At 41.1% G+C, this 17,984-nt stretch overlaps 1 protein-coding gene across 3 annotated transcripts in view; it reads left to right on the forward strand.

Moving 5' to 3' along the window:
• Positions 1-17,984, forward strand: part of pi4kab (phosphatidylinositol 4-kinase, catalytic, alpha b) — a 152,600-nt gene that overhangs the window by 29,074 nt on the left and 105,542 nt on the right. For all 3 annotated transcript variants that reach the window (XM_059654937.1, XM_059654935.1, XM_059654936.1), the window contains 5 exons: positions 422-517; positions 3,109-3,292; positions 4,395-4,498; positions 10,837-11,005; positions 17,331-17,381. In XM_059654937.1, coding sequence (XP_059510920.1) covers positions 422-517; positions 3,109-3,292; positions 4,395-4,498; positions 10,837-11,005; positions 17,331-17,381 — 604 coding nt within the window. The remainder of the gene's footprint in view (positions 1-421; positions 518-3,108; positions 3,293-4,394; positions 4,499-10,836; positions 11,006-17,330; positions 17,382-17,984) is intronic.

Raw genomic sequence — 17,984 nt, forward strand, 5'->3', positions numbered from 1 at the left:
GATGATTTATGTATTTGTAAATTCCAGTAAATGCATTTACATAATCATACTACACAATCTCAAAACAGACCTAAATGTTTCACAACCAGAAAAACACATTGAAGTTTTCAAAGGTAAAGGTTTTATAATGACCAGTTTCTGTCTGGTTGGTTACTAGATAAATTCTTGGTTATAACAAGTGGAGCTCCCCTGCTCTTCTTTAAAATAAACATTGTGACGTGAAGGCAGACAGGCGCCTTATCTTAAAATAACACCTTCCACAGTGACGTTTCTAAGAGTTCAAACCCCAGCGAAGAATAATCACAATTGTCTGATTATTTGGATAGATTTGCAGATCTTAGGGATTAACTGGGTAATAGGGTGAATTTTGGGGCCCAGATTTTTAAAAAGTTGCTGGATTTATATTTTTTTGCTTGTTTAGGTGCCTTAAGGCAGGATCAGTTGCAGACCCAGAGATTGTGGAAGCATTCTTAGCTAGTCTATCCAATCGTCTGTATATATCCCAAGAGAATGATAAGTAAGTAACAATTCTTGTTTTTCCACTCGTGGGCTAGCCGATCAGATATGCCTTTTTGTTCCTGTGCATCTACGTCAAAGCCTGCATAATGGATGCGGATTGCAAAGTCCATTTATGAATACTGTCTACAATGTGCTTAGTGAAAAGTTATTTCTAGTGAAGCAAATCTTTATGAATATTTTTCCTTTAATTTGGGTAACTATTCATGATTTTTCAGCACTTGTTATGCAACTTGACTGATTCTTTCTATGATAAATATCTTTGTAATGTGAAAAATCAAATTGTCCCAAACTGAATTTGCAGTATTAGACTAAGAATGTTGTGTCAGGGAATGTTTTGGTATTGATGTTTAAAATTCAGCACCTCATTAGGAAAGATTTAATCTTGGCTGTGGTTGAAGGAATTTTCACATCACCTTCACAACTTTAAATTTATTTCTTTCTCACTTGTATGCATGGATCCGTAGTGCAACTGTGATCATCATGTTATAATGGAGAGAACCTCTGCTGACTAGTGCCTTAATTCCTATTGCTGGATAATTGAGAACATAAGGTAAAGGAGGAGCCAAACTGGCCCTTTGGAGTCAACTCTGCCATTTAAATTGATAATGACTAATCTGACCTTCAACTCAGTTTCACTTTTCTGCCTGTTCCCCATAAGCTTTGTCTCCACTGTCTACATTAATCTGTAATTGTAACCACTGTAGGTTAACGAGCGAAACCAAATTGCATGCTTGACTTGAAGTCATAGCTGACTGCACGTAAACATTGAAATGTATTCTGAGACAGTTCCAACTCCAAGTGGTAAATGAGCAGTTAAAAGATATGACTCCTTCAGAACTCAGTTTCTCCATGATGCCAATCTAACAGTCTAGCAGTTGACAAATTTGATCTTGCCTGAAGTCCTGACTCTTTCTGGTTCAAGTTACCAAGCAAAATCATTAGCACAGTGAATAATTCTTGTCCAGTTGTCAAAAGTGTAGACAATGCTGACAGGCTTGCATTTGTTGTCCCTTCTAATTGACCATGAGAGGTTTTGAAACATGACCGTTATGTGGTTATAGTATTTCTACTTAATGTTCTAACATTGTCCAGTGACACTGCATTCTGTAAGTATACTTCGCAGCACCAAAATTAAGACTTTTGGATTGTTAAAGCATTTATTCCACATACTGCCTCTTGAATGCTGGTGGGTTTTTCTGGCAAGTAACTTTAGATTACCTTTTTTGTAGATTTTCAGTCAATGATCCAACAATAATCAGATTGATTTTGTGTCCTTATCAGGTTCCTTAGATAATCTGTTTTACCAGAATGAACTTCAATGAGTTGTATGGCTCTTTTCAAAATGGGTTTTTATCTTGAGACCCTCTGCTGTTACTGGAACTAGTGTGAATATTTGAGTATAATTAAAGAGAACAGTGCAGAAAACAAGTCCCCTCATTAGAATCATTAGTCTCTGTTGATATTCAAGGCATTTCCTGTTGCTTTTTATGGAATTAATTACAAATGCTTGTTTGAGTTGACTTTTCTTTACTGCAAATAAGTATTAAGTTGAATATGATGTGCCTTTCATCATCCACTCAGTAATACGAGTTATTTTGAGCCGTTTATTTGAAATGAGTAGGTTGAGTCCAGTGTCACCCCTATTTTTATGCAGTCATAAGTGTAAGCTATCTTAAAGGGAGAAACAGGTGAGTGTCCTGCGTGGTAGCTTTGTTGCTGCAGTGTGAGAGCACACATAGCTGAGAGGGAGCATTAACTGAGTCATCAGAACATGAGAGATAAGAACAGAGTAACAGTAAGGTGTGGTCTTACATGACTAGTAATCCAAATGCTGAGCCCGGGGTCTAAAACCTGCAGCTCCAGAGTCGCATGTAATTCATAAGAACTTCTTAGTAGCTCCTGACCTCGATTGAAGCCGTTTTGATGCTGATGAAATAGCTTAATATTATTTAAATTTTTATTAAGATTGTTCGTGAAAAAATGTAATTTATTTTTTTTGTAAAAACCTCACTGTTGAAATGTGTTTTCTGTTCTGCATTTCAGAATTCTTGGCTATTGAGAGGATCAGTCTTGCTACTGTTAAAATATGTTTAAATGATCATTGAATATTGGAGTTCCATAAAAATGGAATTTTTCTAGTAGTTATTGTATAGCATCAGCTTTCATTTAAAAACGCTTACAACAGGAATTAATTTTGCAAACTTCCATTTGCATAAGAAAACAGTAAAGAAATGTGAGAATCGTGCTAAAGTGTAAGAGTATGGAAGGCTTGGTGCAATTGTGCAGGGCTTTGATGAGACCGCTTTGATTTTCTGCCTTAGGAAGGCCTTACTAGCCTCAAAGGCAGTCCGGAATTACAGATGTATGCCTGGGATGAGATGTCTGAGCTGTAAGAGCAGACTGAGTAGAATGGATCTATATTCTCTGGTATTTATAGGAATGAGAGATGATGTCATTGAAACTTATAAAATTCAGAGAATACAGTGTTTATTTTCCCCTGGTTGGAGAAATTGAATTTGATACATCTCTGTCTCAGGATGGTCATGCTCAGTTTACTGTTGTTGGATTGATTTTGTTTCCCTCTTCCAGGGATGCCCATTTGATTCCTGACCACACAATCCGTGCCCTCGGTCACATTGCTGTCGCGATGAGAGACACGCCAAAGGTGATGGAACCAATTCTGCAAATCCTGCAGCAGAAATTCTGCCAGCCTCCATCTCAGCTGGATGTTCTTATTATTGATCAATTGGGCTGCATGGTCATCACAGGGAATGTAAGTGAGATGGAATGATTTATGACAATTATTTACATTGTAGCTCGGTCACTTACTACTCCGGGTCATATAATTAGAGGTAGTTTGGCGAGCAATTTTCACATTAGTTAGGACACTAATTTAAATCACTTGACATTCTGCGCTGTGGACATCAAATTTCAATTTCAGAACTTTGATGGTAACATGGTGGAATAGATCCTTGGAAATGAAAGCAGGTGCGTTCTTCTATCAAAGGAAATCCACTCTAATATAATGCAATGTGCTGTCTAGGTGGTGTGGTTGAAAAGTAAAGTCCTGCTGTCAAATTCCGGCCTGAAAGAAGATGTCTTTCTGTTTGTTCCACACTGTTGGCATGAGTAATTCCAGTAGTCTTGCCTTTTGAACTAGAGACTGCTGCACAAAACTATCCTTACTTGATAATTATGGTAGCTTATGTTTGGAAAGAGCCAAAATCTAACTGGAAGATCGCATCTAGCCATCTGTTGCTTTCATCCTCTTGAATCGAGATCTTCTGGTAGTCCAATCAACCCATTATTTGGAAGGAGGCAAGTGTATTGATTTTATTTAGAAGTCAAAGACTACAGGTGTTGGAAACCTGAAATAAAAACCGAAACTGCTGGGAATATTCAGTGCACCAGGCACTAGCTGTGCAGAGAGAATCAAGGTTAAAGAGTTAACAGAGATTAATGGACAAACAGGTTTTGTGAAAGGAAAATCATAGTTAACTAATTTATTGGAGTTCTTTGGGGAAGTACCATGTGTTCTGTATCGAACAGAATAGGTCAGTGCACTGTATTTAGATTTCCAGTGGCATATTTTGAGGTACCACGTTAAAAGATTATTGCTGAAAACAAAAGATGTCCCTGGATGGACCAGCAATTATTTGACCCAGTCATGGTGAAGGAATGGTGATATAATTTCAAGATAGAACGATGTGTGGCTGGAAGAGTAGTTTGTAGTTTGGTGTTTGCATGTATCTGCTGTGCTTGTCCTAGGTGGCAAGGGTCAGGGTTTGGATGGTACTGTCAAAGTACCACAGCTCAAGTTGATTACCTAAGACCATTAAAATGTGCTGACCAACTCTTTTTTTTCTTTTTCACAGCAATATATTTATCAAGAAGTCTGGAACCTCTTTCAACAAATCAGTGTGAAAGCCAGTTCAGTTGTTTACTCAGCAACTAAAGACCACAAAGATCATGGCTATCGGTAGGGTTTTGCAGTATTCTTCTAAACAGTACACATATTGCATTCCTCTTGACCTAATGAGTGAAAGAATTCATAACTGTTAAATCTGAGAACCTTCATTCCTAGTTACTTGGGTTACAATTTGGGTGGGAGGTAACCCAAGGAGCAAAGCAGCCTGTTTGCTGGCCAGTAATCTCCTCTTTCCATAAAATCCTGTGCCATTCCCCATTTCATGGCAAATTATGGTGGGCTGATGACCTGCATCAACATATTTTTCTAAAACAACTTTGACCCCAGCCCCAGAGGTGACTGCTGCTTTGCTTGGCAAGACACTGGGAAATACTGTCTTCTGCTTAGGATGGCTTCCTGATTGTGCGAGGGAGATTAGAACTCTCAAATGAAAATTTGCAAAACTGTCTTTATTGCTTGCTCATAGAGCATACTGGTGGCCTTTTTGTCCATTGTACCTGTGCTGGCTCTTTTGAAAGAGCTCCCTAACCAGTCCCACTTTCCTGCTCTCTCGACCTTCCATTCTCTCCCTTCAAATATTTATCCAATTTCCTATTGCAGATTCCCATTGCATCTTCATCAGTTACCTCTACAGATAGGGTATTTCACATCATCATAATTCAGGGCATAAGCCTGTACTTTCAAAACTCAGACTATGATTACCTGATGTTTGGTGGTGTTCTGTGATTGGATAGCATCTGCTGAACAATTCTGAATGGGCTGGGAATTACACTAATGATCAAGTTACCCACTGGGTTCGTCATGTAGCTCTTTTGGCTTATTGGATACTTCATTTATGGATCCTGTTCTCTACAAACAGGAAAAAACTGTCTAAGCATCATTCATTTTTTATTTTCAAATGTTGTGGCCAGTCTTTCACTGTTTCAATCCTTGACCAATAGCATTGACTTGCCAAACATTCAGCACCCTTTTCTTATGAATGCAAGGCTAAAATCTTGGAAAGCGTCTCTTCTTTTGTCAGCAAAAAAAGTTATGTTAAACCAGGCAGCTATTTCAAAACAGCTCATCATCTTGAGATGTAAGTGATCCAGCCGAGGCCACAGTTATCACTCATTCATTGTTGCTGTGAGAAGTTGGCAGTGCACCTTCTCCTTGAACTTCTGTGACCTTTGTAGTGATAATGTGAGGACTGTCCTCTCTTGGCAGGGAATTCCAAAATATTAATGCGGCTATGGTGATGAAATAATGTTACGTCCAAGTCAGAACAGCCTGTGATTTAGGGAACATTGAACTACCACACTGTTTCTGTTCTTTCTTCATGATAGAAGCCAAAGTAACCTTGGGGGTTCTTATTTAACAGTGACTAAGCCCTCAGACCACTACCTTTGTAAATCATACTCTTGAGGCCATGGCAACTTGTCCTAAAGGGACTTATTATATCTTAGTGCTGCTTTGATCTGTTTGAATGTTGGGGGCTTGGAGGAAGGATGTTCTTGGGGTTGTTGTCTCATTTCTGGAGAAATTCCAAATAAGAGCAACACAGTATCAGCAACTTGAAATGTATGCTGCACCACAGACTGAGTTGTAACGTAACATTGCTACACTAGAACCTCTGCAATTTAGAAATTTGGGAGGGCGGGTCATTTGAGTTTCAAAACTTTTTGGATTATAAATTACTTTGGAACACCGAAACCACAAGTCTGTGAATTGGAACATAAAACACTATATAAGATTAGTAAGTCTTAACTAACTTTGATTTACTAACACAAATACCATAGCATCCATGTTTCCAAACACACAATGCTGTACAAAAATGATCGCCATGAGGGATTGCTTGGTTTGCTCAAAACATTTCTGGCAATTGATTTTTTTTTTCTCTGGTGAGATTTCTGAGTTGGCAGAGTTAGTGCATATTGCACCAGTCTCTTGAAATAGAACGCAGAACATAGAACAGTACAGCACAGAACAGGCCCTTCAGCCCACAATGTTGTGCCGACCATTGATCCTCATGTATGCACCCTCAAATTTCTGTGACCATATACATGTCCAGCAGTCTCTTAAATGACCCCAATGACCTTGCTTCCACAACTGCTGCCGGCAACGCATTCCATGCTCTCACAACTCTGTGTAAAGAACCTGCCTCTGACATCCCCTCTATACTTTCCACCAACCAGCTTAAAACTATGACCCCTCGTGCTAGCCATTTCTGCCCTGGGAAATAGTCTCTGGCTATCAACTCTATCTATGCCTCTCATTATCTTGTATACCTCAATTAGGTCCCCTCTCCTCCTCCTTTTCTCCAATGAAAAGAGACCGAGCTCAGTCAACCTCTCTTCATAAGATAAGCCCTCCAGTCCAGGCAGCATCCTGGTAAACCTCCTCTGAACCCTCTCCAAAGCATCCACATCTTTCCTATAATACGGCGACCAGAACTGGACGCAGTATTCCAAGTGCGGTCTAACCAAAGTTTTATAGAGCTGCAACAAGATCTCACGACTCTTAAACTCAGTCCCCCTGTTAATGAAAGCCAAAACACCATATGCTTTCTTAACAACCCTGTCCACTTGGGTGGCCATTTTAAGGGATCTATGTATCTGCACACCAAGATCCCTCTGTTCCTCCACGCTGCCAAGAATCCTATCCTTAATCCTGTACTCAGCTTTCAAATTCGACCTTCCAAAATGCATCAACTCGCATTTATCCAGGTTGAACTCCATCTGCCACGTCTCAGCCCATCTCTGCATCCTGTCAATGTCCCGCTGCAGCCTACAACAGCCCTCTATACTGTCAACGACACCTCCGACCTTTGTGTCGTCTGCAAACTTGCTGACCCATCCTTCAATCCCCTCATCCAAGTCATTAATAAAAATTACAAACAGTAGAGGCCCAAGGACAGAGCCCTGTGGAACCCCACTCACCACTGACTTCCAGGCAGAATATTTTCCTTCTACTACCACTCGCTGTCTTCTGTTGGCCAGCCAATTCTGTATCCAGACAGCTAAGTTCCCCTGTATCCCATTCCTCCTGACCTTCTGAATGAGCCTACCATGGGGAACCTTATCAAATGCCTTACTGAAGTCCATATACACCACATCCACAGCTCGACCCTCATCAACTTTTCTAGTCACATCCTCAAAAAAACTCTAAGGTTTGTAAGGCATGACCTACCCCTCACAAAGCCGTGTTGACTGTATTTGATCAAGCCATGCTCTTCCAGATGGTCGTAAATCTTATCCCTCAGAATCCTTTCTAACACCTTGCAGACGACAGACGTGAGACTTAGCGGTCTATAATTGCCGGGGATTTCCCTATTTCCTTTCTTGAAGAGAGGAATTACATTTGCCTCTCTCCAGTCCTCAGGTACAACTCCAGTGGACAGCGAGGATGCAAAGATCTTCGCAAGTGGCGAAGCCATTGCATTTCTCGCTTCCCAAAGCAGCCGAGGACAAATCTGGTCCGGGCCTGGCGACTTGTCAATCTTAATGTTTGACAAAATTTTTAGCACATCAGCTTCCTCTATCTCTATCCATTCCAGTGTGCACACCTGCTCTTCAAAGGTTTCATTCACTACAAAGTTCGTTTCTTTCGTAAAGACAGAAGCAAAAAACTCATTTAGGGCTTCCCCTACCTCCTCAGGCTCCACACACAAGTTCCCTATGCTATCCCTGATCGGCCCTACTCTTTCTTTGACCATTCTCTTATTCCTCACATAAGTGTAAAATGCCTTTGTGTTTTCCCGGATTCCTTCTGCCAAGCCTTTCTCGTGCCCCCTCCTGGCTCTCCTCAGACCATTTTTGAGCTCCTTCCTTGCCTGCATGTAATCCTCTCTAGCTGAACTTGACCCTAGCTTCCTCCACCTTATGTAAGCTACCTTCTTCCTTTTCACAAGAAGCTCCACCGCTCTCGTCATCCAAGGTTCCTTTATCTTACCCCTTCTTGCCTGTCTCAGAGGGACGTATTTAGTCATCACTCCCAACAACTGTTCCTTAAACAGTCTCCACATGTCTATAGTTCCCTTACCATGGAACAACTGCTCCCAGTCCATGCTTCCTAACTCATGTCTAATCGCATCATAGTTTCCTCTTCCCCAATTAAATATCCTCCCATTTTGCCTAATCCTCTCCTTCTCCATAGCTATGTAGAATGTGAGGCAGTTATGGTCACTATCACCAAAATGCTCTCCCATCACAAGATCTGATACCTGCCCCGGCTCGTTTCCGAGCACCAAGCCTAGAATGGCCTCTCCCCTCGTCGGCCTGTCAACGTACTGCGTAGGAAACCCTCCTGAACACACCTACAAAAACAGCTCCATTCAAATCTTCTGCTCGAAGGAGGTTCCAATCAATATTAGGAAAGTTAAAGTCACCCATTACAACAACCCTACTGCGTCCACACTTTTCCAAAATCTGCCGACCTATGCTTTCTTCAATCTCCCTGCTGCTATTGGGGGGCCTGTAGTAAACCCCTAACGAGGTGACTACTCCCTTGCTGTTCCTAATTTCCACCCATACTGACTCAGTAGGCAGATCTTCCTCGATAATGGAAGCTTCTGTAGCTGTGATGCCCTCTCTGATTAGTAGTGCTACACCCCCTCCTCTTTTTCCCCCCTCCCTATTCTTTTTAAATGTTCTAAACCCTGGAACATCCAGCAACCATTCCTACCCATGAGAAACCCACATCTCTGTTATGGCCACAACATCATAGCACCAGGTACTGATCCATGCTCTAAGTTCATCACTTTTATTCCTGATACTCCTTGCATTAAAGCAAACACACTTTAACCGATCCCTTGGTTCCTTCCCAGGAAAATCCTGCCCACTAGCTGGTCTACCTCTTGCTACTGCCTCACTTGCATCAAATCTCACCTCCGGTATACAGCTCAGGTTCCCACCCCCCTGCCATACTAGTTTAAACCCTCTCGAACTACTCGAGCAAACCTTCCACCCAGGACATTGGTCCCCTTCCAGTTCAGATGCAACCCGTCCTTCTTGTACAGGTCCCACCTTCCCCAGAAGGCATCCCAATTATCAACATATCTGAAGCCCTCCCTCCTACACCAGCTGCGTAGCCACGTGTTCAGCTGCGCCCACTCCCTGTTCCTTGCCTTGCTATCTCGTGGCACTGGTAGTAAACCAGAGAACACTACTCTGTTCGTCCTGCTCTGCAGCTTCCATCCTAACTCCCTGAAATCACTTTTTATATCCTCAATCCTATTTCTGGCTATATCATTAGTGCCAATATGTAACACGATTTCTGGCTGTTCGCCCTCCCCTTTTAGAACCTTATACACCCGATCGGAGACGCCCCGGACCCTGGCACCAGGGAGGCAACATACCTTCCGGGAATCCCGATCTTGACCACAAAATCTCCTGTCGATTCCCCTAACTATCGAGTCCCCTACCACGAGTACTTTTCTATTCTGCCCCCTTCCCTTCTTTGCCACAGTGTCAGGCTCAGTGCCAGAGAACTGACTACTATGGCTTTCCTCTGGTAGGTCATCCCCCCCAGTAGTATCCAAAACGGTATACTTATTGCTGAGGGGAATGCCCACAGGGGATCTCTGCACTGTCTGTCTGTCCCCTTTCCTCCCCCTAACTGTAACCCATCTATCCTTGTCCTGAGCCTTAGGAGTGACCAACTCCCGATAACTCCACTCAATTACCCCCGCTGCCTCCCGAATGATCCGTAGTTCATCCAGCTCCAGCTCCAGCTCCATTTCCCTAACACGGTTTTCAAGGAGCTGTAGTTGGGTGCACTTCCCGCAGATGTAGCCAGCGGAGATGTGTGCCATGTCTCCCACCTGCCACAGGAGGAGCAAGCAACTGCCCTAGCATCCATACCCCACTTATCTGAACACCCACTCAGTACTAAAGTAGAAAGCTTACATCAAGTAATAATAACAAATTAATAACAAACTTATATTCAATAGAGAAAGTTTAGAATGAACCTTACCTTATTAACTAGGTTAGAGGAGGAGGGTGGGTGGGAGACTCTACAGTTGTAGAGTCTCGGGTTTAGCCGCCTTGCTGATTATATATGGTCACTGCTTTCCTTCCCGGCTGCCCCTCTGGTCCTCGTCACTTCCTCTGCTGCTCCCGCTCCTTCTCTGAAAGGGGAAAAACACCGCTGCCCACTACCGGTAAGTAATTTTAAAAATAAACTGCTTTACCTTAGCTGCAGTCTTCCGGGTCAGTCTTACCTCCGCTGCTGCTCGCACTCAAAATGGAGAAGGGTTATTTAGCCCACTGTGTTCGGTGGTTTCCATCTTTCCAGATTTCAGTGTATAGCTTGTTATGAGAAGAAAAGTCTTTTTTAAAAATAACACAGCTTTTATTGGGCTAATTACTGTAACACTTTTACGTAAACCATCCTGATTCTCTTCATTTCAGGCACTGTTCCCTGGCAGTTATCAATGCCCTCGCTAACATAGCAGCTAACCTGCAGGGGGAGCAACTCGTTGATGAACTTCTTGTGAATTTGCTGGAGCTTTTTGTACAGCTTGGTTTAGAAGGGAAACGAGCAAGTGAAAGAGCAAGTGAGAAAGGACCCGCTTTAAAGGTAGGCAGCAGAATGCACCATTCTCAGTGGCTCAATTCGGGCTCATCATGAAAAATATCCACGTTCCATCTTTTAAGGCTGTGCTGCTTCATGTAGTCATTAACATCCAGAATGTCAAATATTCACTTTATCTGTAAGGTGATGTAACAATGCTCATCAGTGTGTGGGTGTTTACGTAACCAAGCAATAAAAATCTCTTGATGTCATCTTAAGGAAATATATACTTCTACATTTTGGCTAAACAGAATTTCTGAATATTGCAGTTTTAAAAAACGTGAACATTAGGACTAGAACAATGTAGCTGTTGAAACTGAAAACTCTTCAATTTAATTAGAGTCATTGTCATACAGCATGGAAACAGACCCTTAGGCCCAACTTGTGCATGCTGACCAGGTTTCCATAATTTGAACTTGTCCCCTTTGCCTGTGTTTGGCCTATAAACCTTTAAAGCTTTCCTACCCAAATGTCTTTTAAATGTTATAATTGTACTTGCCTCCACCACTTCAGGCAGCTCTCTCCATATGTGCACCACCCTCTGTGTGAAACATTTGCCTCTTAGGTCCTGTTTAAATCTTTCCCCTCTCACCTTTTGAACCTCTGCCCTCGAGCTTTGGACTCCCCTACCCATGGCTATTCACTTCATCTATGATCCTCATGATTTTATGAACCTTTTTAAGGTCACCCCTCAGCCTCCAATTAAACAACGAGAAATGTCAAGTGATGCTTTTTGGAAGAAATTGTAGAATGGTTACACCGGAACGTGAACTGGACTAACACCCTAAATGCTCTGGCCACAAGTCAGAGGATGGGAATTCTGCATTGAGTAACTCACCTCCTGACTTCGCAAAGCCTTTCCGTTCTAAAGGAGAGTCTTATCAGACTTAAAACACTAACTTGTTCTTAGCCTCCTCTGTTCCAGGAAAAAAAAAACCCAAACTATTTGATCTCTCCTGATAACTGACGCTTTTCATCCCAGGCACCATCCTGGTGAATCTCCTCTGTGCTTTCTTCAGTGCAATCACATTCTTCCACGAGTGTGGCAACCAGAGCAGCACCCCTTATTCTACGTGTGGCCTAACATATATGGTCTGTAGCCTAACCAATGTTTTATAACATTGTAACAAGATTTCTTTGTATTCTATACCCAAACTAATGAAGGCAAGCATTCCATAAATCATCTTCACTACCCTGGCTACTTGTGCTGGTACCTTCAGGGATTGATGGATGTGTACACCAAGGTCCCTTTGTTCCTCAGTACTCCCTAGGGACCTACTGTTCACTTGTTCCATTATTAGACTGCCCAAAATACATTACCTCTTACTTATTGGGATGAAATTCCATCTGCTATTGCTTTGCCCAATTTACCAGCTGATCAATATCAGACCATTTTTTGTGCCACATGCAAATTTAAAAATTAAATCTTCAGCATTCACATCCAAGTTGTTTTTGTAAGTAATAAATAGCAAGTGTCCCACTGGTCACAGACCTTCAATCACAAAAACAACCTTCCACTATTACTCTTTGCCTCCTATTTGTAAGCTAGTTTCGGATTCAACTTGTGGGTCCCATGTGCCCTTACATTTTTAGGCCAACCTTCCATGTGCGACCTTTTGTCAAAGGCCTTACTGAAGTAAACCGCATCGACTGCACTACCCTCGCCAATATATGTAGTCACCTTTTCAAAAAGAAACTCCATTAAATTCATCAGACAGGATGTCCCTCTAACAAATCCGTGTTGATTACTCCTGGCTTTTCCGAGTATTGATTTAACCATGTCCTTCAGAATTTTTTCCAATTATTTTCCTGCCACTGACATCAAATTAACAGGTCTGTGATTACCTGCAGCTCCTCTTGAACAAATGAACTCCGTTAGCTATCCTCCAGTCATCTGACTGTTCACCTGTGGCCAGTGAGATATTAAATATCTCTGCCAGGGCCCTGGCAATCTCCTGCCTTGCTTTCCATAGTAGCCTTGGAAAAACAAAACTTGCAAATTTTAAGCTTCTGACACCAGCAGGTGAAACTTCTGAGCCTTACAGCTCTCATAGTGTTCTGTTTTAATCAATGAAGTTCACAATGACTTAAATGATATTGAAAGGGCATTTAAAGGGTCACTGGATAAACATATGGATGATAATGGAATAGTGTAGGTTCGATGGGCTTCAGTTTGGTTTCACAGGTCGACGCAACATCGAGGGATGACGGGCCTGCACTGCTCTGTTATGTTCCATGTTCTAACTCTTCTGTTTGTTATAAATTGCCTGAGCTGACCCAATATTCTGTATTCTGTGCTGAATTACTATGACAACCGATGCAATAATTAGTCATACCATCCATGACGCAATATATTTTGTCACTGGTTTGTTCCTAAAATGCTGGTACTTCTCTCAACAGTCAAATATGTTTAACTTTGTCACAGCTTTCAGAGCTCTGATGCTTTGGTGACGACTTATTGCTTTGTAAATGCATTAATTTCCTTGTTTAACATCTCATCTGAAAGGTGATAAGTCAGACAATGAACACTCCTTCGGTGTTGCACTAAAACGTCAGCCTGTATTATGTGCTCAAACCAATGGGCAGGTCTGACCTCTCATTCATTTGACTCAAAGCTTTCAATGATCTAAGGTGATACATGATTTGAAAATCCAGAAGGAAGTTCCAGCTCAGAAATAATTGCAAAGGAAATTAATTTAACACTGTGTAATCCTTTCTCTGCAGAACAATGGTAATCATGGTTTCCCTTGCATCTAGTCACTGCTGGAATGTGATACAGTCCAAGTTGGTTGTATTAACTTGATGGCAAACTATGTTGCTTATGTCACAATAAAAAATAAATATTAACAGAACCACTGTCTTTAAACAGTGAATGAAGTAGCTGAATTTGTTCAAAGTTTAAGCTTACAGGTTAATAATTAACATCAAAGCTCTAAGTCCATCCATGCTTTAAAAGTTTGCAACCATTTTCACTCAATTTCATTATAATTTTTTTTTGTTGTGTTTTCCAATGAAAGCATTTGAAACCTGAGATGTAATGTCCAAAATATGAATTAAGACAAATGCTGAGAATTCACAGTAGGGCTGTCAGCTTCTAGGAGCAGAAAAGCAGACTCCACGTGAGGTCCCCCAATTTCTTAATGTTCTAAACAGGGTACCCCAACTGTTAGCCCCAGTGTGAGGAGGGATGAACAGACTCTCCATTTTTTTTCAACCTCCGTTTTGGTTGGTTGTAGTAAGATTAATTTATAAAGGATCCCTTCCCTTGTGAACTTTTATTTTGAAAGGAGCCAATTAAGCCAGCTTTTCTTGAATGAATAAAAAGTAAATTTATTAAGCATTAAATGCAAGAAGAATTAGTAACACAATGCACGTACACAGTGATTAGAAATAGGAAGTGAGTCCAAGCAAATCAAAGTTCGAAAAATGTAAAGATTAGTGTTTGAATTGTTTGCCAAGAGCTGATAGTTGGATACTGTGGCAAGCAGTGTGGGTTACTGGTAGTTTTGCATTAATAGGTGAGAAGTTAGCTTTGCAATTCTTATTTTTGCAAATTCTGTACTTATAGCATCTAATGATTGTGATATGAATTCTGCCTTCCTGTATGCGAGTGAGCCATGTCTTGTCTTGTTTCCTTTTTAACTAGTTAGCAGGACTCAAGGTGGACACGCATTACCTACAGCACAAGAGATATTAGTTTTTCCAAGTATGACCTTCACAGCATGCTAATGGTGCACATGAGCATTCAGTCCTACTAGTCCACTTCAGTACAGTTGCAACTGTCTGCTTAACCCTTGCCTTTCATGAACTCAAATGAGTAAAATGAGCATTTTTGTTTGTATTCACTTGTGGGTCCTGGGCATTGCTGGCAGGGCAGCATTTATTGCCCCTTCCTAGCTGCTCTCCAACTGAATGGCTTGCACGGCCATTTCAGAGGGCACTTGTCAGTCAACCACATTGCTGTGGGTCCGGGTCACATGTAGGCCAGACTAGGTGAGGACAGTAGATTTTCTTCCTCAAGGACATTTGTGAACCAGATGGGTTTTCCCAACACTCCAGTGGATTCTTAATTTCAAATTTTTTTAAATTGAATTTGAATTCCACCATCTGCCATGGTGGGTTTTGAACCCAGTCCCCATTAGCTAGCTAAGTTTCTGAATTCCTAGCTTAGCAATAATACCGCTAGGTCATTTGTGCAAGAGGTAGCTTGCTGCTGAGAAGGAAGAGAATCCGTCCCCTTGTTCTCTCCTCTCACGTCTCTCTGTTCATAGTTTCCCTGATCATGTACCACATTCCATTGGCCTCACACTGGACTTTGGCAGACAGTGTCTTAATTTTAATCCATAATTTTTCTGTTGCAGCTTTTTTAAAAATAACACATCTTGGAATTAAAAGTGAAAAAAGTGTCCAAAAATGCTTCATGGTTCTGTTGCATTGTCATGACATAGGTTGATGGTTTGCTGTTTGAAAATGTTTTCTCTCCCTGTTGAAATGTTGCATTTAATTTCGAGAGCTAATAATAACAGAACAGGGTATTTATCTGTGCATGTAATTTAACTCAAATATGGAATCAGGTGACTTTGAATTATTTTCTTTCACTTCTTTTATCCTGGCTAAAAATGTCTTGTATATGAAACCTAGAAAATATTACTTTCTTTTTTCTGTGCTAAATGCCTGTAAATTGGCAGATTATGAAGCTGAAGTGCTGCCCTTTGGCTGGTAGTTGGCCCTTAATTAGGGTTTCAACATTCACTGTCCAAACTACACTTCCAGTCTGAGAGCTACAGTGATATGATTCACTTAACTTCTTGAGACATCTGACTTGCAAGACCGTGTCCTTCCTGAACATATGCAAATAATTCTTTCTAAAAATCTTCTGATATAATTTGTATGGATTTGCAGTGATTTTATTATCTAAATTAATCCAGACATTTCTCTGAAATATCATACTTGTCTATTTTTGGAAATCACAGATATATATTAGGATTGACTGCTTTTCAAATCCATCCATTATGAATTATTACAGGATGTTCTTAAACATTCACTGCCTCCATAGCTGACATACAGTGGCAGCATCTACAAGATATATTGCTGTAATTCAGTAATACTTCTTCAACAGCACCTTCCTAACTTGGCCTCTACCACCTAGAAGGGCGAGTATAGCACATGTGTGGGAACATTACAACTTGCAAATGCCCTTCCAAGTCTCTCACCATGCCTTGGAATATATTACTACTCCCTCACTTTTCCTGGGTCAAAATCTTGGACTCCCTAGCAGCACAGTACTTGTACCATGGACTATGGCAGTTAACAAAGATGGTGCATATTGCCACCACCTCAAGCCATTTGGAACAAGTAATAAATGTTGGCAATTTTTAATGATGTTCACATCCCATGAAAGAAAATTTTAAAATCCTGAGAGAAATTGCAAGGTACTTTGTAAATAAAGGCTTTCTCTTGGGGACAACAAGGTGTAGAGCTGGATGCACACAGCAGGCCGAGCAGCGTCAGTGGAAAGCTGATGTTTCATGTCTAGAGCCTTCTGCAGAAATTTTTCTCTTGGGGATCCTGGGAATTATTTGCATGTTGAAAGCTCTTTCATGCAGGTCTTGTGGAAAGCAAAATAAGATATTGCATTTAACAAACTTTGGATATCCCACAGTGCTCACAACCAATGGAGTACTTGTTGAAATTTCAGTTACTCTCTCAATATATGGATATATGTGGCAGGCAATTTGTGCATAGCTGAATCCTATGCAGAGCGGTTTTGGTACACGACCAGAACCTGCTTTTATGTGATGTTGGTTGAGTGATAAATATTGACCAGAAAGTTGAAGGAACTCCTTTGCGGTATTTAAATAATTTCACTCGAAAGCAAGATTGGAAGCTAGCACCTCCATCTGTATTGCATTGAAGTGTCGTCCCGAATTATATGGTCAAGTCTATGGCATGGGACCTAAATTAATGACATTTTGAGTCAGTGGCTAGTAGCTGAGCCAAGTTGACTGCTCAGCAGTAGAACCTCTATGTTCTCTTTGAACTGGGTTGGAAGAAGCATTCATAAGTTCCTTTTCATAAAACACACTGATTATGCACAAAAGAAAGGGAATTTTTGTAAGTGTGCTAAGGTTTCTAACTGCAGAGCTTAACTTTTTTTGAGATTTTAGCTTTTCCTGTGAGACTTCAGTGGAGCTTCAACAAATCCTAGACAGCATGATTATTGTGATATGCAGCTATTAACTCATTTAACATGGATGGTAAAGTGAGCTATTAGTGACAATATATGATAATGAAAGTATTCTTGAATAGTATTTGTATTTCCTTGTTTCAGGCTTCAAGTAGTGCGGGTAACTTGGGAGTTCTTATACCAGTCATAGCAGTGGTAAGTACCTTTTATTTTCATAAGTCTTTATCCAAGACGGTGCAGGTTTTGTATTGTAGGACATCTGTACTTGATAGAACTGCGTAATGAATGGGGGCTGTTGGTCAGTGCATTCAATATTGGAATTGGGAGGTTGTATTGTGGCTGTACAGAGCAATGGTTAAGCCACTTTTGGAATACTGTATTCAGTTCTGGTTCCCTGCTTTAGGAAAGATGTTGTTAAACTTGAAAGGGTGCAGAAAGGTTTTACAAAGATATTGCCGGGATTGAACTAGAGGGAGAGGCTGAACAGGCTGGGGCTATTTTCCCTGGAACGTCAGAGGTTGAGGGGTGACCTTGTAGAGGTTTACAAAATCATGAGGGGCATGGATAGGCTAAATAGCCAAGGTCTTTCTCTCAGGCAAGGGAAGTCTAAACTAGAGGGCATAGGTTTAAGGTGAGAGGGGAAAGATTTAAAAGGGACCCAAGGGGCAAATTTTTCACACAGTGGGTGGTGCACACATGGAATGAGGTGCCAGAGGAAATGGTGGAGGCTGGTACAATTGAAACATTTAAAAGGTATCTGTATGGGCCTATTGAATAGAAAGGATTTAGAGGGATATG

The sequence above is a fragment of the Stegostoma tigrinum genome, chromosome 26 (assembly GCF_030684315.1).
Source record: "Stegostoma tigrinum isolate sSteTig4 chromosome 26, sSteTig4.hap1, whole genome shotgun sequence".
Classification (NCBI taxonomy): Eukaryota; Metazoa; Chordata; class Chondrichthyes; order Orectolobiformes; family Stegostomatidae; genus Stegostoma; species Stegostoma tigrinum.